This window comes from Dryobates pubescens, chromosome 11, assembly GCF_014839835.1.
Source record: "Dryobates pubescens isolate bDryPub1 chromosome 11, bDryPub1.pri, whole genome shotgun sequence".
Lineage (NCBI taxonomy): Eukaryota > Metazoa > Chordata > Aves > Piciformes > Picidae > Dryobates > Dryobates pubescens.
Genome location: NC_071622.1, coordinates 36800141 through 36826827, shown reverse-complemented (window position 1 = coordinate 36826827; position 26687 = coordinate 36800141). Strand labels below are relative to the sequence as shown.

General features: G+C 46.4%; 1 protein-coding gene across 1 annotated transcript in view; it reads right to left on the bottom strand.

The window, feature by feature from the left end:
- Nucleotides 1–16491, bottom strand: part of ALG14 (ALG14 UDP-N-acetylglucosaminyltransferase subunit) — a 30961-nt gene extending 14470 nt beyond the window's left edge. Inside the window, exons 1-3 of the mRNA XM_054165363.1 lie at nt 16321–16491; nt 13173–13324; nt 6291–6413 (exon numbers count right to left, since the gene is read on the bottom strand). Of these exons, the coding sequence (XP_054021338.1) occupies nt 6291–6413; nt 13173–13324; nt 16321–16453 (408 nt within the window). The 5' untranslated portion in view covers nt 16454–16491. The remainder of the gene's footprint in view (nt 1–6290; nt 6414–13172; nt 13325–16320) is intronic.
- Nucleotides 16492–26687: the final 10196 nt, after the last annotated feature.

Below are 26687 nucleotides of genomic sequence, written 5' to 3'. Positions count from 1 at the left end.
GCTTCGAAGTGGTGTTTAGGTTAGCTAGAACTAGTGATTCATACATACAGACACAGCTCTGAGGCTAGCACCTAATCACTGCAATTGGTATAGCAAGAATTTGCAACAAATACCTGCCTGAAATGCCTTCACAGCATAAAACCTGCAAGTGCTAGCAACCTGCATCTGCATGCCAACGGCCTGGGGCAGTGGTTAGATCTGTAGCAAGGCTACTTAACTTGAAAGCAAGCTTTATCAAATCCATGGAAATGTGACCAGGGCATTCACTAGGCTCAGAGGGAACCTGACAGCTGATAAGCTAAGACTGAGCAGTCTTTGGTTTAAACTCTGCTTAAATCTAAGCTAAGCTCTGAGTTCATCTTTACACCTATTCTCCCTCTGAAACGTAGTGTCTATAGGCATGTCCAGGTGGCAGTCACAGGAATAGCAGAGCCACTACCCTAGCTCTGAACTAATTGATGTGAACAGCTTTAGATGCTCATCTGTGCTCAGCAGAGGGTAATTCTGTATTGTGGCTGCTGGGTAGCTGTGCACAACACACAAGGCACAGGGGTGAACAATCACAGAATCACAGAATGTTAGGGGTTGGAAGGGACTTTGAGAGATCATCCAGTCCAACTCCCCTGCCAGAGCAGGGTCACCTAGAGCAGGTCACACAGGAACACATCCAGGTGTGTTTTGAATATCTCCAGAGAGGGAGACTCCACAACCCCCCTGGGAAGCCTGTTCCAGTGCTCTGTCACCTTCACAGGGAAAAAAATCTTCCTCTTATTTCCATGGAACTTCCTATGCCTCAGCTTCCACCATTGCCCCTTGTGCTGTCATTGGGCATCACCCAGCAGAGCCTGGCTCCAGCCTCTTGGCACTCACCCTGCACATCTTGATCAACATGAATGAGGTCATCCCTCAGGCTCCTCCTCTCCAAGCTACAGAGCCCTCAGCTCCCTCAGGCTCTCCTCGTAAGGAAGATGTTCCACTCCCCTAATCATCTTTGTGGCTCTGTGCTGGACTCTCTCAAGCAGTTCCCTGAGGTCGTTCTTTAACTGAGGGGCCCAGAACTGGACACAATATTCCAGATGCAGCCTCACCAGGGCAGAGCAGAGGGAGAGGAGAACCTCTCTCAACCTACCAACCACAGCCCTTCTAATCCACCCCCAGAACGGCACTGGCCTTTTCTGGCCACAAGAGCATATTGCTGGTTCCGGGTCAACCTCCCACCCACTAGGACCCCTAGGTCATTTTTCCCTTCACTGCTCTCCAGCAGGTCAGTCCCCAACCTATACTGCTCCAGGAAGTTGCTCTCTCCCAGGTTGCCCTTGTTGAATTTCATTCAGTTTCCAGACTCATTTTCATTAACACTGTGAAGTGAAACTCCAATTTAGATGGCTTGACTTGGTTTTCTTTTTAGACTATACAATTTGTATTGCTGAATGTATCACAGTATCATAGTATCAGTCAGGGTTGGAAGGGACCACAAGGATCATCTAGTTCCAACCCCCCTGCCATGGGCAGGGACACCCCACACTAGATCAGGCTGGCCAGAGCCTCATCCAACCTGGTCTTAAACACCTCCAGGGACGGGGCCTCAACCACCTCCCTGGACAACCCATTCCAGGGCTTCACCACTCTCATGGTGAAGAACTTCCTCCTCACATCCAGCCTGAATCTCCTTACTTCCACCTTCATTCCAATGTCTTCATCTTGTGTTCTTACTCTTGTTTATTTTGACTGTTTTGATCCCAGCAGAGCACTAGTAGATTAGGCATCCTGTCAGCCTGGCCTACGAAGGTTATAAACAGTGCAGCAAGCTTCAGTGTGCAAAAAGAATGCACCAGATAGTCTTAATGCTGCATTATTCAAAGTTCACTTGCTATAAAGTGAGTAGAGGAAAACCACCACCACTCACATCTGTAGCTTTCCAAAAGTTCTAATAAGGGACAATAGCTTACTATTGGTCCCAGCACTTTATTAATGTGCTATGGACTTCAGGCACTTTGGTGAGGGCACAAGGAACGGAAAATATTTGCTACATGAAATAATGACCTCCTTTCATACAGCTTACTGTGTGAGCTTGCTACAGTCCATTTGACTAGTGAGGGCACCAGGCATGTGTGATGGGCTGTGCAGTCTTAAGAAGATTGATAGACTGCTAGAAGCACAATCAGCTGTGCCAGCTTCGGGCTTCCGGGGAGGAGTTTCAAAAGGACTCGTTCAGCTGACAGCTGGTGAGGGGGGACACAGTGGAGCTTGTTGGACTTGTTGTGCAAATGTAACTACAGACTTCCCATGGGAAGGAGGTCTTAATGTGGTAGGACTACCTCCTCTACCTAATTTAACCCAGGTTTTTCCAAACAGCAGTGATCTGAAAAGATCTGCTCCTCTCAGGCCCTATAGAGCACCGGGGGAGTGGGAACTGCTCAGAAATGTCCCAGAAAGGCAAAAAAACAAAGCCTAGTCCTAAGAGTCCCAGATGCACAATCTACTACTGAAGGGAGTTTTATGCAGCATTGCTGCAAAATTCTAGGTGAAGTTTAATCACACTAAAGGACAGCAAATCGCTGACTCAATTCCATCGCCCATCTATGTCTGAGAAGGCCTTGATGGGAGCTCTGTACAGCCTTCTGCTGTGTGGGGCATGTGCATCCTGTGAACTCAGATGGTCTGAGTTTCAGGTATGCTGGTCTGACATGCCTGGGACCTAATCACAGCCCAGCTGAAGGGCTAGACCACCTGAAGGCTTGGTCTCAGAAGTGTTCACAAAGCAGCAGGAGAACTTCAGACCTGTTTCCTCTGGACTTGTACCTACTGACTTCAGGCACATTATAGGAAGGCTGTAACAGCAGTTTATTCCTTGTTGGGCATCAAATGATCTGTGAGATTCAGTAATTTTATTTATCTTTGGGAAAAATCTCTGTGCAGCATGATTAATCTTCTGTAACAAAGAGGAATTTGCATCTTTCCTCAGACAGGAGACTTTCTAACATCTTATTTTACATTTCTTCTCAGCTTTTCTCTCAGTGATGGCAATAAAAGTCTCTCTCCTCTGCCCAGCTGCCTGTTTTCATGGTAAGGAATTTGCAGACTTTAAGACTATGACTGCATATTAAACCTCACTGCAACTGATGAATGGTTTAAAGAGCTTTTCTGGGGGAAAGGAGGTGTAGGCAGCACGCTGGCACAGACCTTGCTTTCCTAGAACTTCAGGCCTCTGCATAGGAAGTCTGTTTAATGTTGGCATACTGTAATAAATGCCCAGCACACATGGGCCTGCAAGACACTCTCACACCTCTGTTTCTGTAACTCTTGGCTGATCATCACTTCTGACATCCTAATTTTGTAACTTGGTTTAATATCTCTAAAGGGACTTCATTTTGCAGAGCACAGATGATCATAACTCAGAAATGGGCCTCTTGAAGATGATCTCAAACTAACAGTTAAGCTAACTGTTACATTTCTTGACCTCCCAGGGGGCCCATTTCAAGCGGGGGTCAAGTCCTGCAAGACAGCAAAGGTCTCCTGGAAGCTGTCCAGTTCTTTGTGAACTCACTGTCTTGAAGAAGAGTTAGATGAAACTGCTTTCTCATGCAAAGTAAACTAAGGAGCTTTGCCAGAAGATCAGTGTGAGAGGAAATGGGGACACAGTGCTCATGTAAGTAAGCACATCAAAAATAACTCCTCTTGCTCTTTCCCCTTTACAGCTACTTCAGCTCCACAGAAGTGCCAGCTTAAGCCTATCTGCTCCAAATCTTGCTGTTGTGCACCCATTGGTTTCAGGCTCCCCTTTGCAGCACTTCTCATCCTGCATTCCTTGAAAACTGGCATGTTCCTGCTTTTCTCCAGCTTTTGGGTGTCTGGAGACTAGTTCAGTCATTCCCTGCAACACGTGCACAATTCTGACAAGCCTCAAAGTGTACACAGAGTTGGGGACCGCTCATGGATAAATTATTTAGAAGCAATTCAAACTTGCCTTTCCCTCCTTCAGTTAAACAAAACCAGTTTGTTGCCTAGATTGAAGATGCAGAGCACTCATCAGCTCTGCTGTTGCAAAACATGAAGCTTGCAGGATGATGCAATGCTCTGCATGAAGCTTGCAGGATGATGCAATGCTCTGATGAAGCTTGCAGGATGATGCGATACACTGCTTGCTTCTACAGTCAGGTGTTGATTTCTGTGCCAAAAAGCTATAGACAAGTCCTGTAAAGGCCAGCCTTTCTAGTTCTTCAAACTACCAAGGGCTACATTTTGCTGAGGGTAGGGGAACTGCAATTTACCACAAATATTTTATTCTGGAGTCAGCTAACTATTACCAGCTGCTTCAAACGTCACACAGTTCTTTCACCTGCAATGTCAGGCATTTTAATCCCTCAATCACTCTCCTGTATTTTAAAACCTTACAGTTCTCTGACTTAGTTTACAGAGCTCTTAAAACCAGACATGCACACAAGCAATGTGCAAGCAGCCTTCAAGTGGTGTATGATTTGGCATAACAAGAGAGGCTGCAGCCAGTGGCAGTACCAGCTGCTGTTGATGGTACCTGGCAAACAAATGCCTGGCAACTCTCTCCCCTTCCAGCCTTTCTCTGATCATGGATAAGGACTGTTTGGATAGCATTTTGAGTAGTGGTTCCCTTGAACACTACAAAGGGGTTAAAGGCCTTGCTAAAATATGTCCTTAGCTTTACAAGGACAAGTGTTTTCAAAAGCCTTAGGCTTCTGACAGCTTATTACAGTTTATCCAACACCCTTTCTAAGAATTATATATGTAAATAGTCCCATTGCCACTTTAAATTCCTCTTGTAAACACAGAAACTATGGGATTAGATGTGTAACTTCCTGCTGTTCTCCTCTGTCCTGTTGACACTTCTGGTAATATATTAAGCTATACAGCAAGATCTTCCAGTCAGTTTTCCTTTAAAATTGCAAGTTGTTGTTTTTTTAAAGCATATACATAACTGAAAACAGTGATTCCTAAATATTTGTTAATCAAGCCTGCTCTAAGGTGTCTGCTTCATGAAAATACCTCTCTGCTATTTCCCCCTGCCCTCCCCAAATCAAGGTAATTGTAAAAAGAATAGAGTGGCATCTCCTCCCTCCTCCCCATTTAATCTCCAGTTTTCAGCATAGCTTTGAAAAACAAGACCTGCAAAAAGCCCTTCTGTTGCTCTGCACACTACACTGCTCTGAAAACTCCAGCAAGCAGGTAGCCTTTGCTATGAGGGGAGCTGCCCCTAACTATTGAAGCCAATGAGATCAAATTCATCAATGAGATCAGCAGCTGCTCCAAACACCTATGTGAACCTCTTTAGCCATACAGTGACAGGCACAGAAGTCTGCTTACAAAGATCCTTTGTGGCTGTATATATGCTGCTACCAAGCCACGAGAAACAGCGTGTGACTGCACAAGTTTTTTTACAGGTTTTATTACAACATATATAACCTCATAAAAAGATGAATTTGAAATGCTGACAAAATCTTGGGTTTGGGTTTGTTTTAATTTAAGTTTGGATAAGTGGCTCCTTAAGAGGAGCACAACCCTAGCAAAACCCCAGTTTTAACAAAACATTCTCTTTGAGAATTGTAGGACTTAAACCTGGGAGACCTGTGCATTATCAGAGAAGCTTTCATTGGATCTCTCTATTTTAATTCTATAATCTGACAACCCTGAATGATTTTGACTTGATTAAGTGTGTGGACTGTTTTAAAATAAATGCAGTAATTAGCATGAGAGTGGAGTTTTGTGAACAGCCTGAAAAAGTTACAGAAGCACTGAGGATTCGCCACTTCAGCAGTGAAGTTTTTTGTCATTAGATGAGATAATTAACATTAGTCAGCCACAGACTACATTAATAGGCATGCAGCTGAATAGCCCATGTAAGCACAAGAACTGATTCTGGTCTGAACCTGCCTGTTCCAGAGTGCTCATACCACCCCAGCCAACAGGATAACCCAAGCTTTCAAGCACAGTTTCTGCTGTTCCAATCCTGAAGAGGAGACTACCAAGAACCTGCAACCTTGTTTATGCTACGAGTGACACACTCTCTGATGTCACCTGCAAACTCTGAGAGGGGAAACTGGTATTCACTACTTCAGGACTACTACATCAGGACAACCCATGCTCGCTCTTGGTGTACTGCAGCTCTTTAGCTGTCATCTTACATTCAAAAACACTTTCCCTGTGAACTGCAAATCTAAGCACATGTATGAGATGCAGCATGCAATGCCTTGATATCCCAACTGCTTTTATTATACAGATTAGCAAGTTCTCAGTAAGATAAAATTGACTTTACCTACCAAATCTGGTTTCAGTCTGTAGGTCAAAGGAAGGGAGTAAAGCAAGGAGTAGAGGGTTGTTCCCACAGAGGACATCCAAGACTGTCTAACCTCACGGCTCCTGGGAATGCGATCAAGGGTGAACTGGAAAAGAGCATCAAAAGCTGAATCTCTGTTTCTCTAAGAATGTTGTTGCTCCTCCTATAGAGTTATGAGAGCTCTCTTTGCCAACTTTCTTTTCTTTTCTTCTTCTTTCTTTAATAAACCTAGTTTGGAAATGTGTGGGAATGAAACCTCTTCTTAAATGCCTTATTCAGCGCTGTGTTCCTGGCAATAAAGTAAAAGTAAATACTAGAACTATATATAATAAACTGAAATTATCTTCTCATGTTACTTTAAAACATTCCCGAGGAAGGCGGCCGGAGCAGCTTCCCGCGCGGTGGGTTAGCGTGGTGCCCCACCTCGTGGTCACAGAGACACAAGGCTAGGTCTGGTTAGACGCAGCCCAAACACGCCGAGTCCCTTCTGCCCCTTGCGTGCTGGAGTTCCTCACGAATCTACACTGCAGAAAACCCAACAGCTTCTCTCAATTCACGTGCAGTGTATACTATGAAAAACAAAACCGTGTATACTATGAAAAACAGCAAATGTCACTGCCCTTTAAACAATCACTCGGGGAGTATTCAAAAGCTATGAAAGGTGCACATTCACAATGCAAGGCATTTGCATGAAGAAATGAGCAAGAACAGCAATTTGGCATCAAATAAAAAATAAGTTTAAGAAATATTTTTTTCTCTCCTTTCCATAGGAAAAGTGAAATTTTTGACTGTTTGAATGAAAGACAAATAGGGATGGTTGCAGCACACTGGTGATGTTGACATATTCACACACAATCACACACAAAACGTGTGGTTGGAAGAGACCTCCAAGCTCACCCAGTCCAACCCTCCACCCAGCACTGCAGGGTCAGCACTAAACTGTGTCCCTAAGCACCAGCTCCACAGGCTGCTTGAACACCTCCAGGGATGGTGACTCCAGCACTGCCCTGGGCAGACCATTCCAATGCCTGAGAACCCTCTCTGGGAAGAAATATTTCCCAGTATCCAGCCTGAACCTCCCCTGCTGCAGCTTGGAACCATTTCCTCTGCTCCTGTCTCTTGCCACCAAGGAGCAGAGGCTGTCCCCTCCACACTCAAACCTCCCTTCAGGCAGCTGTAGAGAGCCTCCCCTCAGCCTCCTCTTCTCTAGCCTGAACACCCCCAGCTGCCTCAGATGCTCCTCATGAACAGATGTTACAAACTGGTTGGGTTTCTTTGTTCTATTTGCAGGTGTTGAAACTTAGATTGCATTAGTCTGACAACAGAATACAGAAGAATAAACATGCCCCCTGCTCCTCATTCAGCAGGATTCTGGTTATCACTGCTTCTCTGTTTCTTAAAGCTTTGGAAGAGTTTAGGTGATAAAGGTAAATTGCCACAAGTGGAGTTCTGACCTTTGCATAGCATTCAGTCCTGCAAGAAATACTTCTGTGATAAGGTGGTTGTGGGCAGATCAGGTCTGATGCTCAAAACAAAAACTGCCTGTGATTTTCTTCAGCATAAAAAAAAAACCCAACAAGTTCAGCCACATTTGGCTCAGGGACCCTAAACAATGTCAAAGCAGAAAATTTCTTGTAGAACTCCAGTAAAGATCAAGCTGGTTTTATCTATACTCTCCAAAACAAGTGTTTTAAATGTTGTACATCTGTGTCTATGTAATTCATTAGGACTTCAGCCCCCCTATCAACCAACACTTAAACGCTAAGCTGAGAGGCAAAAGTGGATTTGTGGTTGTTTGTTTCAAAGCCAGATGCTTCTGCAATCCCAATTTCTTGTTTTAGGGAGCACTGTTAGGTACCTCCTGCATAGTATGCCTGATACCAGAGGCAGACAAATTGCTCCTCTTTCCTCTATGGTGTCATTCTGTTCACTGCATTTATTTTTTCCTTACACCTTTAGTGGAGTCAGGAAACATCTGCCATTTAAAGAGGAATGTTTCCAAACTGGCAACTCTAACTTGTGACTGGGTATGGCAATTTCACAGAACCATAGAATCAGTCAGGGCTGGAAGGGGCCACAAGGATCATCTAGTTCCAACCCCCCTGCCATGGGCAGGGACACCCCACACCAGATCAGGCTGGCCAGAGCCTCAGCCAGCCTGGGCTTAAACACCTCCAGGGACGGCGCCCCAACCACCTCCCTGGACAACCCATTCCAGGGCTTCACCACTCTCATGGTGAAGAACTTCCTCCTCACCTCCAGCCTGAATTTCCCCACCTCCAGCTTCATTCCATTCCCCCTAGTCCTATCACTACCTGAGATCCAGAGAAGTCCCTTCCCAGCCTTCTTGTAGCCCCCTTCAGATACTGGAAGGCCACAATTAGGTCACCTCAGAGCCTTCTCTTCTCCAGACTGAACAGCCCCAACTCCTTCAGTCTGTCCTCATAGGAGAGCAGCTCCAGCCGTCTGCTCATCCTCGTGGCCCTTCTCTGGACACCTTCCAGCACCTCCAGATCCCTCTTGTAATAGGGGCTCCAGAACTGGATGCAGTATCCCAGGTGAGGTCTCACCAGAGCCACTGATACAGTTCTTCACCAAGTCAATGTTGCTGCTTCACAAGTATGCAAGGAAAGGTGGTGGGAAACTGCCTCTGCTGTGAAGTAGAATATCCTCAGCTGAAGATACTGCAACGCTGGGGAATAAACTGGGCTTATGCAGTTCTTTTTCATATTGAATAACAGGATTTCTTAGTGTGGTAACTCTCATGTGGTCAGGTGAGCATTATGTAAAGTTAATCTGGTTGCTCATCTCAGACATGACAAACGGGGGTAAAGAATCCAGTGAAGAATTCACATTCTTCAGTCAGCAAACATAAATTGTCTTTCTGCCATTAAGAGTAGGTTAGCAGGAGCTGAAGCAAGTTCTCTTCAGCAACAGAGATAAGAGGCAAGTAACAGCAGGACCAGAGACTCTTCACAGGAGGGATTTCAGGGTTTATTTGTGTGGGTTTTTTTTCTCAAGAGATTTAGTGGGTAGAGGTGCAGAAGGTTTGCTTCTTGTACGGAAGATGCTCACTCTGGCTTCTTCCCCTGCTCCCTATATACTGTGGGGTTTAGAACTGGGTGAGATCACAGATCAAAAAGATAAATACTTGTGGGTTGTAACATTGTATTGGTTCAGTTAGTACACTCCCTCCCCACCGAAGTTATTACTGTAATCTGGAAATGTGCACTTCCTTGATGAGAAGAGGAAGGGAATGACCATGTGCTGAAGCATTCACTCTTCCCCTTTCACTTAGTCACAGCTGCAAGAAGCTACTAACACACTTTTAAATGCCTGATGATCTCCAGCATCCCCAGGGCCAGAGCACATACTGCTTGCAAGCACACCCTGGAAATTAGCAAGTATGTGTTATAGGCACTTAGAATCATCGAATCAATAAGGCTGGAAAAGACCTCAAAGATCATCAAGTCCAACCTGTCACCCAACACCTCATGACTACTAAACCATGGCACCAAGGGTCACGTCCAATCCCCTCTTGAACACCTTCAGGGATGGTGACTCCACCACCTCCCTGGGCAGCACATTCCAATGGCTAACAACTCTCTCTGTGAAGAACTTTCTCCTCACCTGCAGCCTAAACTTCCCCTGGCACAGCTTGAGACTGTGTCCTGTTGCTCTGGTGCTGATTGCCTGGGAGAAGAGACCAATCCCTTCCTGGCTACAACCTCCCTTCAGGTAGTTGTAGAGAGCAATGAGGTCACCCCTGAGCCTCCTCTTCTCCATGCTAAACAATCCCAGCTCCCTCAGCTTCTCCTCACAGGGCCTGTGCTCAAGGCCTCTCCCCAGCCTCATTGCCCTTCTCTGGACATGTTCAGGAGCCTCAATGACTCTCACTTTCCAACATGTATCCTCCATTTTCACTGCAAATATTTTTGCTCAGTAGAAGAAGAATGGTCAAAGGCAAATGAGCATCTCTTTTCCAGACAGTAAACTCAGATGCAGCAAAAAAATGTTCTCCTGGCTTCCAATGTTAAAGGAAAATATAACTGCATGATCTGTTAGTACTTGGAAGGGGTACAAAAGGGAAGCAAGCAGCTGTCTCTTCCAACCTGGGTTTTTATTATTATTACATGAACTAGTGGAAAACACAAAATAGGTATTTTTAGGAAATTTAATAGTTTAGGGCTGGACATTAGGTGTTCAGAAAAGGATTGGATGTGGTACTTGAAGCCATGGTTTAGTTGTCATGAGGTGTTAGGTATTAGGTTATAGGTTGGACTTGATGGTCTCTGAGGTCTTTTCCAACCTGGTTGATTCTGTGATTTTTCAGATAAGGGAGTATAACTATGTGAAAGACTAATTACTGAACCAGGTTTCTCTGAACAGGAAGTACCTCTGGTCACACTACTCAGCTTTTGTTCTTGGTGCACAATGAGAGAAGAGAGTGCCATGCTCCATTTTAAACTGTCACCTCACTTGTCACAGCAGCTTGTGATAGGAAAGTAACCTTCACCTTCAAAGGTGAAAGTGAGGTAAGAAAACTAAGTGCCACTCCTGAAAGAGCCTGGTGCTCACCTTAGCAGAAGTTGCTTTACATCAAAAGAGACTATTCTGAAAATCATTGTTTCTAAGTCCTACAATTTCTTGTCCCAGTAGTGCTGCTGAAGACAGAATCACAGAACTGTCAGGGTTGGAAGGGACCTCAAGGATCATCTAATGCCAACCTCCTCTGCCATGGGCAGGGACACATCACACTACATCAGGTTGTCCAGAGCCACATCCAGCCTGCCCTTAACACCTTCCAGGGATAAGGCTTCTACCACCTGGGTAACCTGTTCCAGTGTCTCACCAACCTCATGGGGAAGAACTTCTTCCTACTGTCTAATCTAAATCCCCTCTCCTCTAGTTGGATCCATTGCCCCCAGTCCTATCACTACCTGACACCCTAAAAAGTCCCTCCCCCACTTTCTTGTATGCCCCTTCAGATACTGGAAGGTCAGAATAAGGTCTTCTTGGAGCCTTCTCTTCTCCAGACTGAACAACCCCAACTCTCAGTCTGTCTCCATAGCAGAGCAGCTCCAGCCCTCTGCTCATCCTCATGGCCCTTCTCTAGACACCCTCCAGCACCTCCAGATCCTTCCTGTAATAGGGGCTCCAGAACTGGACATAGTACTCCAGGTAGGATCTTATGAGAGCAGTGTAGAGAGGGAGAATTGCCTCTTTCACCCTGCTGGCCACACTTCTTTTGATGCAGCCCAGGATCTGGTTGGCTTTCTGGGCTGTAAGACAATATATAACAGAAGTGCACCACATGAAATCGTGTCAATAATTTACTCCATGTTGTACTGCTTACTCCAAAGCACTAATATTTTAGTCTCATTACTTACACCAGTTCCTAAATAAAAACAGAATCTTTCTACTAGAAATTAGTAGACATCAGATCCCACTTTAAGTCACCAAACTGCTCTCTGTTAATCATGCAGCACACTGGCTCAAAGCAAGCAAACACCTGACAGAAAGATAAACAAGGTACTTTGACCATTTTTTCATGGTTTTGAAGGAGTTCAGCATTTGCTCAGGTCATTGACCAGAAAACTAGGTGACATGAAGAGATATTGTGTACTTTTTAAACACCTGTTTCATTTCAAAATTCAACCAAAACACAGCCTAGCAGCACACAAAAATAATACCATTACAGTTAAGATTTTCATACAGAAAGAACTTAGGAATATCATTTCATTCCAAAAGATACATGATGTCACCAAGGAAAATGCCAAACTAAAGAATGAAATTAAAACAAACAAACAAAACCAGAAAAACCCCACCATCTTTCTGCCTCACAGCCTCACAGGATGTTAGGGGTTGGAAGGGACCTCCAGAGATCTTTGAGTCCAAGCCCCCTGCCAGAGCAGGACCATAGAATCTAGCACAGGTCGCACAAGAACACATCCAGACAGGGCTTGAAAAGCTCCAGAGAAGGAGACTCCACAACCTCTCTGGGCAGCCTGTTCCTGTGCTCTGGGACCCTCACAGGAAAGAAGTCCCTCCTCATGTTGAGGTGGAACCTCCTGTGCTGTAGTTTCCATCCATTGCCTCTTGTCCTACAACAGAGTGCAGCCTGTCCCTCCCTCTTGACCCCCAGCCCTCAGATATTGATAGACATCGATCAAATCCCCTCTCAGTCTTCTCCTCTCCAGACTGAACAGCCCCAGGGCTCTCAGCCTCTCCTCACCAGGCAGTGCTGCAGTCCCTTCATCATCCTTGTAGCCCTCTCTTGGACTCTCCAGCAGATCCCTGTCCCCCCTGAACTGAGGAGCCCAGAACTGGATGCAATATTCCAGGTGGGGCCTCACCAGGACCTCATTATTTTTAAAGCTACAAATACCACCTGGATGGCTAGCTGATCTACAGAATTAAAACATATCTTTTCAGCATGGTTTTGCTCAGTAAGTGATAGCCTTCTTTGTGCAGCCACCTTCAATACAATCATCTTTCCTCGTTGCTTTAAATGGATGGAGCTGAAGACCATTTTAAGAGACAGTAAGTATGGTGGTAGTGAAAATCAGTAGCAAGAATGGCACTTGCCATTTTGAGGTATGCTTACTTCACATTTTCAGTGTCTCTCTAGTACAGCACTAATGAATAGTGTGTTTTACTTTCAGAAACACAAAAAGCAGTATGTAGAGAATGGCAGCTTTAGCTGAACTTTAGTGGAAGTGATTATCAACATGTAGTAAAATAAGAAGCAGTTGCTGATCTTAAATGTATCCTTTTGAAGTTTATTCTATGTATTCTAAAGCATCCCTTCCAAATTGTCCTGAAATACAATGTCACCTTAAGATTATAAGAGCTAGCAAGTTACCTGGGAATTGGAGAATGTTTCAGCCCTTTTTTGTTCAAAAGAACATATTTTAGCTTCACTCATCTTATCTGAGTCTGCAAAAACATAATGCCTTGGAGAGTATGACTCTGACAAACAGCTAAGTAACCTCAGGATTTCTGTTGTGTGCCCACCTGTAAAAACAAAATAGACTGCAGTTAGCACATGAAGAAAATCACAACTTCCAATTGCTTCAGCAGAATCAGTTCCTTTTCTTCTTAAAAAGTCAGCAGTACTGCTATTATCAGTGACAGTGAGTAGAGGATCCAGTGAAAGGGTGTTTAAGACTGTTTAGGTAACATGACATTTCAGCTCCCCCTGCAGTGGAAGTTTTTCAGTTAAATGGGATTGAACCAGGATCATGGAGGAGCACATCATTTGTGTTTTAACATCCTGCACATGGTGCAAAAACAACTGGGCACAGTGTTATACTAGAGTTCATACTCAAAAGCTATACCATGGTGCAGTGGTCAAAGCAAAGGTGGATGGGATCTGGCTCAGAGCTGTGATGTGGAAACAAATCTCCCAGTGTTCAGTCCTATGAGCTCCAAGAAGAGGTTCTGAGTCTACACTATCCCAGCTCAGAACACTGAAATCAAACAGGTAGTACTTTCACTCTGCAGCTGTGCCAGCATGAAAACTGAGTGCTGACTGAAGAAACAGTCCAGCTGCAGCCAAGTGCTTTAACCATTGGTCTTGAATGGGTGTAGACTACCTTCTGATTACAAGGTCACTTTGTTCAGGTAGCAAAACTGGCACTACACTGGAGAGAAGAGGCTGTACTTATTGTGCTTTGGGGGAGCATGATAAATGTTTTGTCAATTGACCAGGGTTACAGGAACACCAGGAAGATTGGGTATGTAGGTGAAGGGGAGCCGGCTCACCTTTTAGCTGGCAGGCTGCATCAGCTTGACACCAAACTGTGCTTTTTAGTATGGGCATAAAGCATTTACTGGATGTGTTACTTTTCACTCTGCTGCAAGCTGCGGATCAAAACAGCCAACTGAATGTATTCCTACTACTGTCTGCCATCCAGTGCCATTAGCTTCCTAAGAGTCCTTGGCTATGTAAGTCAAGCATTCTTAGCTGGCCAAAAACTGACCAGCAGCAGCAGTGCTGAATTAGAGAGGAGCTTCCCACCTTCCCACAGAATTTCAGGCAGTACATCTCAAAACATGCCCGGAGGGATTTTCTTGTGAGCCATGGTTCATTGAAGCTTTCACAAAATTTTAATGCAATCACAGAATTGTTTTGGTTGGAAAATACCTTTAGGGTCATCAAGTCCGACTGGTGTTAAACCATGCACCTCAGCACTCCAGCTCTGTGGCTTTTAAACACCTCCAAGGATGGGGATTCGACCACCTCCCTGGGTAGCCTGTTCCAGTGTTTGAGAACCCTTACAGTGAGGAAGTTTCTTGTAATGTTCAACCTAAACCTCCCCTGGTGCAATTTGAGGCCATTTCCTCTCAGTCTTGATAACAGGAAGAAGAGATTCACCCCTGCCTAGCTCCAACCACCTTTCAAGGAGTTGTAGAGAGCCAGGTCTCCCCTGAGTCTCCTTTTCTCTATGCTAAACAACAACAGTTCCTTCAGCCACTCAATTTCCTTACTATACACACTATTTGTGGGCTTAGGCACAGAATATATTTGCATTCTTTACCAAGGAGGATTCAAAGTGTCAATTCTAGAGCAAACCAACAGCATCTAGATCAATCCAGCAACAGTCTTTATTGCCTGCATGCTCCAGCTGAGTTTGGTGTCAGATGGAGATCTCTGTACTGCTGCAGAGGACAAAGGAGCACGTTCTCCAGGCTCAGTTGCCTGGTGCAGTGTCTGAACAAGCCCCTGGCTTTCAGCTTGGCTGGAACAAGAACATTTTGTTGAAGCTACCGAAGGTGCGGTTTCTGACTTAGACTAGCTCTGAGGTGAAGCCAGACAGCCAGAGCGAAGAGAGCCACAGCTCCTGGTTCCTACCACTGTTCAGGTTATTGCTGATGGCCTTCTACAACTTCTGCACTTACTGCATTGCCCCACAATCACACCAGGTCGGGAGGCTCCTTCGAAAAGTCTCCGAGAATAGGCCTGCATGTCTTGACCAATTTATGAATGATTTCACCTGGTAACCTTATCTAAAGTGAATGCATTTTTTTCAGCATGTACAAACTAGATCCCAAAAGACTGAAGGAGAAAGAGCACATTTCCAGCACCAGTGGAAGCAAAGATACCTGAAAAATTGTAAAACCGCCAGTCTGACTCCAACTGCAGAAAGATCCTGGGATCACTACTCAATTAGTCAGTGTGCAAAACCCACAGGGGTACTGAGGGGATGAAAACAAAGCTTACCTGGATTTGTCAGCTGCACGTTTCCAGGTAAGCTAATTTTAGGGGGCAAACTAATTGCCCTGCAAGTTTGGGGAGGTAGCAAAGAGTAGCAGTGTGCATCACCCCAGGGCAGAGCGATACACCTGGACAGCAGTGATACACCTGGACAGCAGGAATCTCTGGCAGGCTCACAGGAGACTCTTTTAAGTAACCTTTTAAGTACCTTTGGGTACTTACCCAAAGGTTACCTTTGGATAACATGACTACCAAACGTCAGTTACGTAAGGGCGGTACCGATGGATGGAAAGCTTTGCCCTGAACTGCTTTCAGAAGAGCAAGCAGCTGCTCAGGTCTGTTCTGCATCGGTTTCAGTCAACAGCATTTGTTAATGTCTGTGGTGGAACTCGTGTGCCGTCTGAGGAAAGCCTCAGAACTCAAACAGCTCAGATCCCAATAGGGACGAAAATGCCTCAGACAAAATACGAAGCTTAACAACTACTAAGAACTGAAAAAAACCCAAGCACAGGCGGCGGCCCCAAAGGCTCCCGACCCGGCCCGGGTGAGGTCCGGGCACCCCGGTATGGGCTCCTGAGAAACGGCCGCCGGCGGCGGGCCCCTCTTCAACCCGCTGCTCCCGCCTCCGCCACCGAACTGCAGCTCTCGGCAGGACACACCGGCGAGCGCGGCGCGGTCCCTGACGCGGCGCGGTCCCTGGCGCGGCGCTGCATGCCGGGAGCCGTAGTTCCTGAAGGCCACCGCGGCCGCCCTGCGGCGGGACTCGCTCCGGCTGGCGGTAGCCTCTACTCACCGGAGCCAGCCACCACCAGGAGACTGAGGGGAGGTGTCCGCCGGCCGTGGGGCCTCCTCGCTAGGAACGCCAAAGGGACGAGCAGTAAGGGGAGGAGGAGGAGGAGGAGGGTGACAGGCAGTAGGAGCTCCATAGCGTAGCCGGAATCGTCCCGCCGGCCCGCGCGCAGCCAGTCAGGAGACCTCCCTGCATACGGAAGCCGGTGCGGCTCAAATCGCCTCCGCGCCTTCAGCCGCCCCTCGAGAACCTCCTGCGGGGGCCGTGGCGTGGCGCCGGGTCAGCGACCCGCGATGTAGTGGGTCGGGTGAGGCCCGCGGTGCGGGGGCGAGCAGCGGGCGCTAAGCAGCCGGCGGCGGTTGAGGCCAGCTCTCGGGGCGGCTGGGCGCAGGCTGCCATCTGAGCGGGGCCCCGCAGGTGTGTAATGAGCGCAGGAGGTAATAAAGTGTCAGCGGCTTCCTAAACATAAAGAGGCTGCGCCTGTGCCCTTTGTATGTGATGAGGGCTAGCATTTACCCAGGAGAACAGCAGAAACTGGCCTCCACCACTTCCGCCGCTAACCAGCGGTGCCGGCGGAGCACCGAGGTAGCCCGGTGTCGGAGCTCGCCCGCGGGGGTAGATGAGCACCGATGCGCTCAGCGCTGCATGCGGAGCCAGCCCCCGAGCCTGCCTTTCCTGCGGGCAGCGGAAAAGAGATCTGACTGCTTGAACTCGTTTGTAAACTGAGAAATGCATACATCCGTCGTGTAGCTCCGCTGACACGTAAGGGCCCCTGCAGGAATTCGCGAGTAAGGTTTGTCCAGGTATGTATGCTTATTTTGCAACCGTGATTTTACATCAGTAATGCATAAAAAGAAGCGTATTAATATTTCACTCCTCTCACAACTCTCATTTTCATTCGTTCTAATGCTGCAGCTTTTCATTTCAGTAAGGAGTGTGGAGCAGCACATCAGCACTCTTCACCTCTGTCAGCACCCAGTCTTTGTTGGGGAGCTGGTGATGATTCAGCCATGGCACTAATCAGATGAGATGTGTGTTTGCTGGAAAGAATTGGATACTGCATTTTATGGTTAGGAAAGAGCAGATTTTGGTCATTGTTGTCCTTAAATTATCAGCCAGGGAGCAAGCTGTCCCTCTTGGCCTAAGAATCGGGAGCAAGGAACTTTATGGAGTGGTTTGACCCCATTGCTGTATGGGGTGGACCTGTCAAGTATATGAATCAGCTGGGCACATGTGCCTCAAGTGCACCAACACAACAGACCAAACACATTGCAGTTCTGCATCCTTTTGCCTGCCAGGGTTTCTCTGGTTATTGGGTTTGGATTTGGGTTTTTTGGTAGTTTTGTTTGTTTGTGGGGTGTTTGTTTGTTTTGAGGATTTATGTGTGGGTTTGGTTTTGTTTTTTGTTTGGTTGGGGTTTTGTTTGGTTGGTTTGTTATTTTGATTTATTTTGGTTGCTTGGTTTGGTTTTGGTTTTTTTTTTCCCTTCTTGTTCATTGTGACCAAGTTGGATGTTTTTCATCCCTACCTGCCTTGAAAGCAGAACATTTATTTCTCATTAAAATAAAATAAATAAATAAATACATACATACATAAAATGCCAGTCTTGGATTGCAGTGATTGTTACATGGTTTTACAAGTAAAAGATACACTTGCTAGTGACCCTTTCCCATCTTAGGATCTGAAATAAAGTGAATCTTTCTGATTGGTGTCTCACAGTTTTACACATTATGTTTTGGTTTTATTTATGTCATTGTGCCCCTGTACTCAGCACTGGTTAGGCCACACCTTGAGTCCTGTGTCCAGTTCTGGGCCCCTCAGTTTAAGAAGGACATTGAGACTCTTGAACGTATCCAGAGAAGGGCAATGAGGCTGGGGAGAGGCCTCGAGCACAGCCCTACAAGGAGAGGCTGAGGGAGCTGGGATTGTTTAGCCTGGAGAAGAGAAGGCTCAGGGGAGACCTCATTGCTCTCTACAACTACCTGAAGGGTGGTTGTAGCCAGGAAGGGGTTGGTCTCTTCTCCCAGGCAACCAGCACCAGAACAAGAGGACACAGTCTCAAGCTGCACCAGGGGAGGTTTAGGCTGGATGTTAGGAGGAAGTTCTTCACAGAGAGAGTTGCTCATCGTTGGAATGTGCTGCCCAGGGAGGTGGTGGAGTCACTGTCCCTGGAGGTGTTCAAGAGGGGACTGGACGTGGCACTTGGTGCCATGGTTTAGTAGTCATGAGGTGTTGGGTGACAGGTTGGACTTGATGATCTTTAAGGTCTCTTCCAACCTTATTGATTCTATGATCAGTGTAACACAGTTTTGTAGTTGTTTTAAGCAGAGACTAAGAGAGTGTTTCAGAGGTGAGACCTTCCCCCACCCTCAAATGAGTAACTTCCCAAAAAGTATCTCACAGCTTAATAATTGTTGACATTGGGAAAAAACACAATGTCTTAATTAATAGTTCCCTGGATGATGCATGAATTTCAAACATTCATTTTGCTTTCCACTTAATTAGCTACATCACACTAATAATTAGGGACAACAGAAGAAAGGAAGAATGCACCACAGTGCTTATTCAGAAAATAAACTAACTCTGTTGAGGTAGTAAGTTCTACAGGCAATTGGAATATGAATTTTGTCTGTGGTGAGCTTTCCCCTCTTGTACCTTCTTCAGTGAAAATAGCACCACTGATGTTGAATGTATCCCAGGTTGCCAGAAGGGCTATAGCCAATAATTGTTTTATTTAAGGATGACTTTTTCCAAGGCTATTTTTAGATTTTCCCTTTGCTCTTATTGTTCCTACCATAAGAAGTGTTACAGAAGCCCCTTCCCTTCCCTTCCCTTCCCTTCCCTTCCCTTCCCTTCCCTTCCCTTCCCTTCCCTTCCCTTCCCTTCCCTTCCCTTCCCTTCCCTTCCCTTCCCTTCCCTTCCCTTCCCTTCCCTTCCCTTCCCTTCCCTTCCCTTCCCTTCCCTTCCCTTCCCTTCCCTTCCCTAACCTCCCCTTCCCTAACCTCCCCTTCCCTAACCTCCCCTTCCCTAACCTCCCCTTCCCTAACCTCCCCTTCCCTAACCTCCCCTTCCCTAACCTCCCCTTCCCTAACCTCCCCTTCCCTAACCTCCCCTTCCCTAACCTCCCCTTCCCTAACCTCCCCTTCCCTCCCCTTCCCTTCCCTCCCCTTCCCTTCCCTCCCCTTCCCTTCCCTCCCCTTCCCTTCCCTCCCCTTCCCTTCCCTCCCCTTCCCTCCCCTCCCCTTCCCTAACCTCCCCTTCCCTAACCTCCCCTTCCCTAACCTCCCCTTCCCTAACCTCCCCTCCCCTTCCCTAACCTCCCCTTCCCTTCCCATACCTAACCTCCCCTTCCCATACCTAACCTTCCCTTCCCATACCTAACCTTCCCATACCTAACCTTCCCTTCCTATACCTAACCTTCCCTTCCCTTCCCTTTTCTTTTCTTTCAGAGAAACATCCTTGGACTCTCAACAGCAAAGAGTGATACAAAAAACTTGTTTTCTCCTTTTCCTGCAATTTCTTCTGTAGTTACATACTTCCTATTCCTCTGTGGAGTTCTTCTGTGAGGCTATTTGGAGCAATTAATGAGAAACTGACTCAAAGCCAGTGAAGCTGGAAGAGTGGTGCATACAGGGAAATACCTGATTAGAAAATGAAAGATCTGACAGTTCATTGGATGTCACTTTGCTCTGGTGAGACCTCACCTGGAGTACTGGGTCCAGATCTGGAGCCCTCAACACAGGAAGGACATGGACCTGATGGAGCAGGTCCAGAAGAAGGCCACGAAAATGATCAGGGGGTTGGAGCAGCTATGAGGACAGCCTGAGGGACCTGGGGGTGTTCAGCCTGGAGAAGAGAAGGCTCCAGGGAGACCTAGTAGCAATCTTCCAGTACCTGAAGTGGGCTACAAGAAGGCTGCAGAGAAGACTGTTTGCAAAGGCCCGCAGTGACAGGACCGGGGGCAATGGCTTCAAACTAGAGCACAACAGATTGAGATTGGATGTAAGGAACAGGTTCTGCACCATGGGGGTGGTGGAACACTGGAACAGGTTGCCCAGGGAGGTGGTTGGGGCCCCATCCCTGGAGATATTCAAGGTGAGGCTGGACAGGGCTCTGGGCAACCTGATCTAGTTGGGGCTGTCCCTGCTGACTGCAGAGGGGTTTGGACTGGATGAGGGTTGGAGGCCCCTTCCAGCCCAGCCCATTCTGTGATTCTATGATTCTATGAAAGCAAAGATTCTGACACTGAAGGTGTCTAAAAAGCTAACAGGTAAGTTTACCTCCTCAACTCCTAGAACAAGTACTGGAATCTTCTTACTTGTGAATTCTGCTTGAATAAGGAATATATCTTTCACGCAGTATGCACAGGAGATTGTAAGGCTTGAGAGAACAGCCAGTCTTACTGATTTAAATAACTATTTAAAGATTGAAGAACTTAGTTACCATAAAGTTTTGCAGATTTTGGTTTTTTCCTTTGTGAAAATTGAGTAGAGCCCATGAAATTCCCATCTGCAGTATAACACTATTAATTTCTCAGTGGGACATAGGTGTATTTGTGGTTTGGTTTGGGTTTTGTTTGTTTGTTTGTTTGTTTGTTTTCATTATGGCAACTCCTTGCTCACTTGATACGATGTTCTGGGCCAGGAACTCTTCATTCCCAGAACTGTAGGAGTCATGGAGGAAGCAGGTTGCTCTTAATATTTCTAAAAATGCCATAAGCACTTGAAATAGAATCACAGAACTGTTCAGGTTGGAGAAGACCCTCAGGATCACCAAGTCCAACCCAGAACCCTACTCTACAAGGTTCACCCCAAAACCATAGCCCCAAGCACCACATCCAAACCACCTTTAAACAGATTCCACCACCTCCCTGGGCAGCACATTCCAAGGCCTGACCACTCTTGATGGGAAAAAATTCTTCCTACTATCCAGTCTAAACCTACCCAGTGGAAGCTTGAGGCTGTTCCCTCTTTTTCCATCACTGCTCACCTGTAAGAAGAGACCAGCACCAACCTCTCCACAACCTCCTTTCAGGTAGCTGTAGAGAGCCCTGAGGTCTCCCCTCAGCCTCCTCTTTTCCAAACTAACCATCCCCAGCTCCTTCAGTTGCTCTTCACAGGATTTACTGTCCGGGCACTTTACAGCTTCCTTGCCCTCCTCTGCCCTGGCTCCAGTACCTCCACATCTCTCTTGTATTTAGGTGCCCCAAACTGAACACATTACTCGAGGTGTGGTCTCACCAGAGCTGAGTACAAGTCACATTTGTCTTCCCCTTAAGCGATTCTGCCTTTCACTAGTCAAGTGCTGTGACAATGCCTCCCCTCGGCAGCAGTCACGCAGGTGAAAGCAGTAACTATCCCAAAGCTGAGCACGTTGTGATCACGTTAACTTAACAACGTGAAGCAGGACCTCTGTGGGAAAGCAGTAGTGAGGGTTGGATACTGCCCTCCAGTCTGTAAAATCAGTAATTTCCCAAGTGCATGTGTAAGCTGTTTGGGAGGAAGCACCACACTTGCCCTGGAAAGTCATTTGACAGAAAGTGATGCAAGTGCAGTAATTACAAGGGCTGCCTCGGGTACCTCTGCTGTTGGTGCAGGGAGTTAGCTTTGAGCTTCTTTACTGAAGAAAATAAACCGTGCTTGTTCTGAGCAACTGATCACTGCTGTCCAAAAGAAAACTCTGAAACTCTTGAACAGGGGAAAAAAAATAATTTTTTAATCAAATGTTTCAGTAATTTGTTTATTTGTTTTTCATTTCTCACTTGTGAGACAATTTGCTGAAGAAAAACTTGCTGCTGTTGTTCTTGTGTGTGACTCTCCTCTCCAGAAGCTCACCGATGTGTCTGGTGCAGGTCTCCTGTGGAAGTGACACTGGTGAGTACTAAATTGAGCCTGAGGGAAACTCCCTGTCTTTGGATTTCACTTAATTTTGTCTCCAGTAGGAAAGGCTGCAATGGGGGTATAAGCAAAAGTAATGTTTACCACCACCCAATGGTTATTTGCTTTCTCAGATTCCAGTTGTAAAGTGACCTAACTTCAAGTGATAAACAAGAAAGGCTTCCCATGCAATTGAAATGCACCTTATATGCATGGCTTCTTAACTGTCATTTTGAGTCACTCTTCTTCTACTGATGAATTCTGACAGTAGACCTATGAGTAAGAGTAATCACATGTTGCTGTTTTCTTAAATAAAGTCATTTAGCCTGGTTTTGGCTTAGAGTGCAGCTCCACCAACAGCTGCATCAGCACAACTGAGGGTTGAACTTAGAATAAATTTAGAATAGAATAAACCAGGTTGGAAGAGAGCTTCAAGATCATCGTGTCCAACCTATCATCCAACACCACCTAATCAACTAAACCATGCAACCAAGCATCCTGTCAAGCCTCGCCCTGAACACCCCCAGCGACGGTGACCCCACCACCTCCCCAGGCAGCCCATTCCAGTGGGCAATCACTCTCTCTGTGTAAAACTTCCTCCTAACCTCCAGCCTAAACCTCCCCTGACGCAGCCTGAGACTGTGTCCTCTTGTTCTGGTACTGGTTGCCTGGGAGAAGAGACCAACCTCTGCCTCACTACAACCCCCCTTCAGGTAGTTGTAGAGAGCAATAAGGTCACCCCTGAGTCTCCTCTTCTCCAGGCTAAGCAACCCCAGCTCCCTCAATCTCTCCTCATAGGGCTGTGCTCCAAGCCCCTCACCAACCTTGTTGCCCTTCTCTGGACACGCTCCAGCAAGTCAACCTCCTTCCTAAACTGAGGGACCCAGAACTGGACACAGTACTCAAGGTGTGGCCTAACCAGTGCAGTGTACAGGGGCAGAATGACCTCCCTGCTCCTGCCGGCCACACTGTTCCTGATGCAGGCCAGGATGCCATTGGCCCTCCTGGCTGCCTGGGCACACTGCAGGCTCATGTTCAGCCTACCATCAACCAGCACCTCCAGGTCCCTTTCCACTTGCAACACAGTAGAAGAAATTGGGTGAGGAAAAGGGCAGGAACCTTTTAGGCTTTGCTACTGGAAAAACTGCATTGTGGCTCCATTTAGCATGTTAAACTTCAGTCCTCTCTTACTTGCATCTAAGCATCATTCTGAGCTCCTGCATAATAATTTCTTAGATGTGATTTGAAAAACAAAACATGCTCTACACCTCATTTTCTGCAGATAAAAGTTAACAGGGCAGGTTTAGACTGGACAGTAGGAGGAATGTTTTCCCAGCAAGAGTGGTCAGGCATTGGAATGTGCTGCCCAGGGAGGTGGTGGAGTCCCCAGCTCTGGATGTGTTTAAAGGTTGGATATCGTGCTTGGGGATATGGTATAAGGGTGAACTCTGTAGAGTAGGGTTCTGGGTTGGACTTGGTGATCCTGAGGGTCTTTTCCAACCTGAAAAGTTCTGTGATTCTATTTCAAGTGCTTATGGTGGTTTTACAAACATTAAGGGCAGTGATAGTGATATTTAGTGATATTTAATAATAGAAATGCAAGCTGCACCTGTAAGGCTCTAGAACAGTAACAGTATTGTAAGTGTTGTAGTGTGTTCTGCTTTTGGGAAGGAAAAGGCTTTTTAATTCAGTGGGACTAGACTATTGGCATCTGCTGGGGACAAGATGAAGCAGGCAGCTGATAAATATATATGCTACTGGCTGATCTTACTTGATGGCAGAAGTAGGATTTTATCAGAGCCAGTCTGTGACAAAATGTGTCCCTTTGAACAGCAGGTACTTTCAGTTCTTGGGGCTAAGTGCAGTACTACTTTCTTGTGAGTCAGTACAATTATGGGAATGTAATCTTAGAGGTCCTGATATATACTGGTAATCAATAATATCTGTAATATTTATGCTAACATTAAGATTAGTTTTGTGCTCCCTGGTAGAACAACACTTCACATATATATTTAAGAGGAGTCTCATTGTAAATGCTGTATATCTTTGTACCTGAACAAACACTTAAACACTTCTTGTCCTAAATAGCAAAAAAAAAATTGGAGGCAAGTTCCCCAAATAATGAGGTTTATTCTCTATCAAAACTGAATTATTTCTCCCATTCAGGTTGGCCATTCTTTAATTTCCAGTGGTGTGATGTGAGGTCTAACTGCTCTCAGTGACTGACAGCAAAGTGGTAGTGAGCTTGCACCACCTCAGTAAATACAGTGTCCTAGTGTCCTTGCCTCTGACTATTTAAAGGTTTCCCTCTTTCTGGATGCTAAATTCTTTCTATATACTCTTTGGAAGCAGGGGAGGAGGGAGGAGGTTGTTTTCAGAGATTCTCCTGGATCCAAATGCCACTTACAAATTTAGAATCAAAGCAGCAATTTGCAAAGAAAATGTTTTCCTCTAACAAGCATGAGCCACACTGCTAACATATTTCTTTAACCTATTACATCTGACAGGGTGACTGGGGAGCCAGTGTGTGTAGCTTTGATGACACAAGGTTTGGTAAGCACTCGGCTTCACTCTGAGCATCATTTTATGAAGAAGAACATTTGTAGTAGATGGCACCAAAATTATATATTGCACCTTGATGTAATTACTGGGTAGCACATTCAGGGAGCAGTCCCTGTAATATGGTGTGAATAATAGATTCATAGATTCATAAAAGGGCTTGGGTTGGAAGGGACCTTACAGATCATGCAGTTCCAACCCCCTGCCACAGGCAGTGACACCTCCCACCAGCCCAGGATGCTCAAGGCCTCATCCAACCTGGCCTTGAACACCTCCAGGGAGAGGGCATCCACAGCCTCCCTGGGCAACTTGTTCCAGTGTCTCCCCACCCTCACTGTAATATCCAGTCTCAATCTGCCCTCCTCAATCTTAAAGCCATTCCCTCTCATTCTGTCACTACAGGCCCTTGTCAAAAGTCCCTCCCTGGCTTTCTTGAAGGCTCCCTTCTGGTACTGGAAGGCTGCTCTAAGGTCTGTCCAGAGCCTTCTCTTCTCCAGGCTGAACAGCCCCAACTCTCTCAGCCTGTCCCACAGGGAAGGTTTTTCAGTCCTCTGATCATCTTTGTGGCCCTCCTCTAGAACTGCTCAACCTGCGCCATGTCCCTCCTATGCTGGGGGCACCAGAACTGGATGCTGGTGCTGCAGGTGAAGTGTGTTCCATCTGTTAAAATAAACAGGAGCAAGAGAACACTGTTTCACATCCTGATAGCACTGACTGTCCTGGAGGCCACTGGATGTCTCTATTTTAAGGAGATTTATTCAAATACACAGTTGTTTAAAGAAGATTAATTAGGCAAGGGGCAGAGCATCGCCTGCTCTAGCACGTGGTTTCATCCATTTTTCCCTAGGGTGACTTGACATAGAAGAGTTCTTTCAGTGCCCAGATGACCTATACACACAAGCATCAAACCTGCAGGATTCTGAACATCATTAATGGTGTGTCTGGCACATCCAGTGAATCCAGTCCAGTGATATCACAGAATCACAGAATGTTAGGGGTTGGAAGGGGCCTCAAAAGCTCATCCAGTCCAACCCCCCTGCCAGAGCAGGGTTACCCAGAGCAGATCACTCAGGAACACATCCAGGTGGGTCCTTATTATGTCTAGAGAGGGAGATTCCACAACCTCCCTGGGCAACCTGTTCCAGGGCTCTGTCACCCTCATAGGGAAAATTATCCTCGTGTTTCCATGGAACTTCCTATGGCTCAACTTCTGCCATTGCCCCTTGTGCTGGCATTGGGCATCACCCAGCAGAGCCTGGCTCCAGCCTCTTGGCACTCACCCTGCACATCTTTATAAACATTAATGAGGCTGTCACTTAGTCTCCTCCTCTCCAAGCTACAGAGCCCTCAGCTCCCTCAGGCTCTCCTTGTAAGGGAGATGTTCCACTGCCTTCATCATCTTTGTGGCTCTGTGCTGGACTCTCTCAAGCAGTTCCCCGAGTTCCTTCTTCAACTGAAAGGCCCAGAACTGGACACAATATTCCAGATATGGGCTCACCAGGGCAGAGTAGAGGGGGAGGAGAACCTCTCTTGACCTACTAAGCATGACCCTTCTAATCCACCCCAGAACAGCCTTGGCCAGATGTCCAGCCTACAACACAGTGCACCTCTCTGGAGTACAGTATGTGCAGCACACATCTGACCTGTGTGCTGCAGAACAGGGCACTGCTCTAGAACATCTTGGTCTGCATATGTGCAGGCACTCTTGCCCAAGACATCTCAAATCTGAAAGTTCTCACTCTCTGTGGTGAGATCCCTGTTTCTACTGGAGCTTAATTTCCACATAGAAAAGAGGACATCACCAGAGGAGCTCCAGATGTGTAATATCCATTATGCAGCCAAGCAGACGAACAGGTGTGGAAATGTTGGCTCTTTAAGCAGTCTCAGTTGAATTACTGCAGCAAAATGTGTATGTCTACAACAAAATAAAAGCAA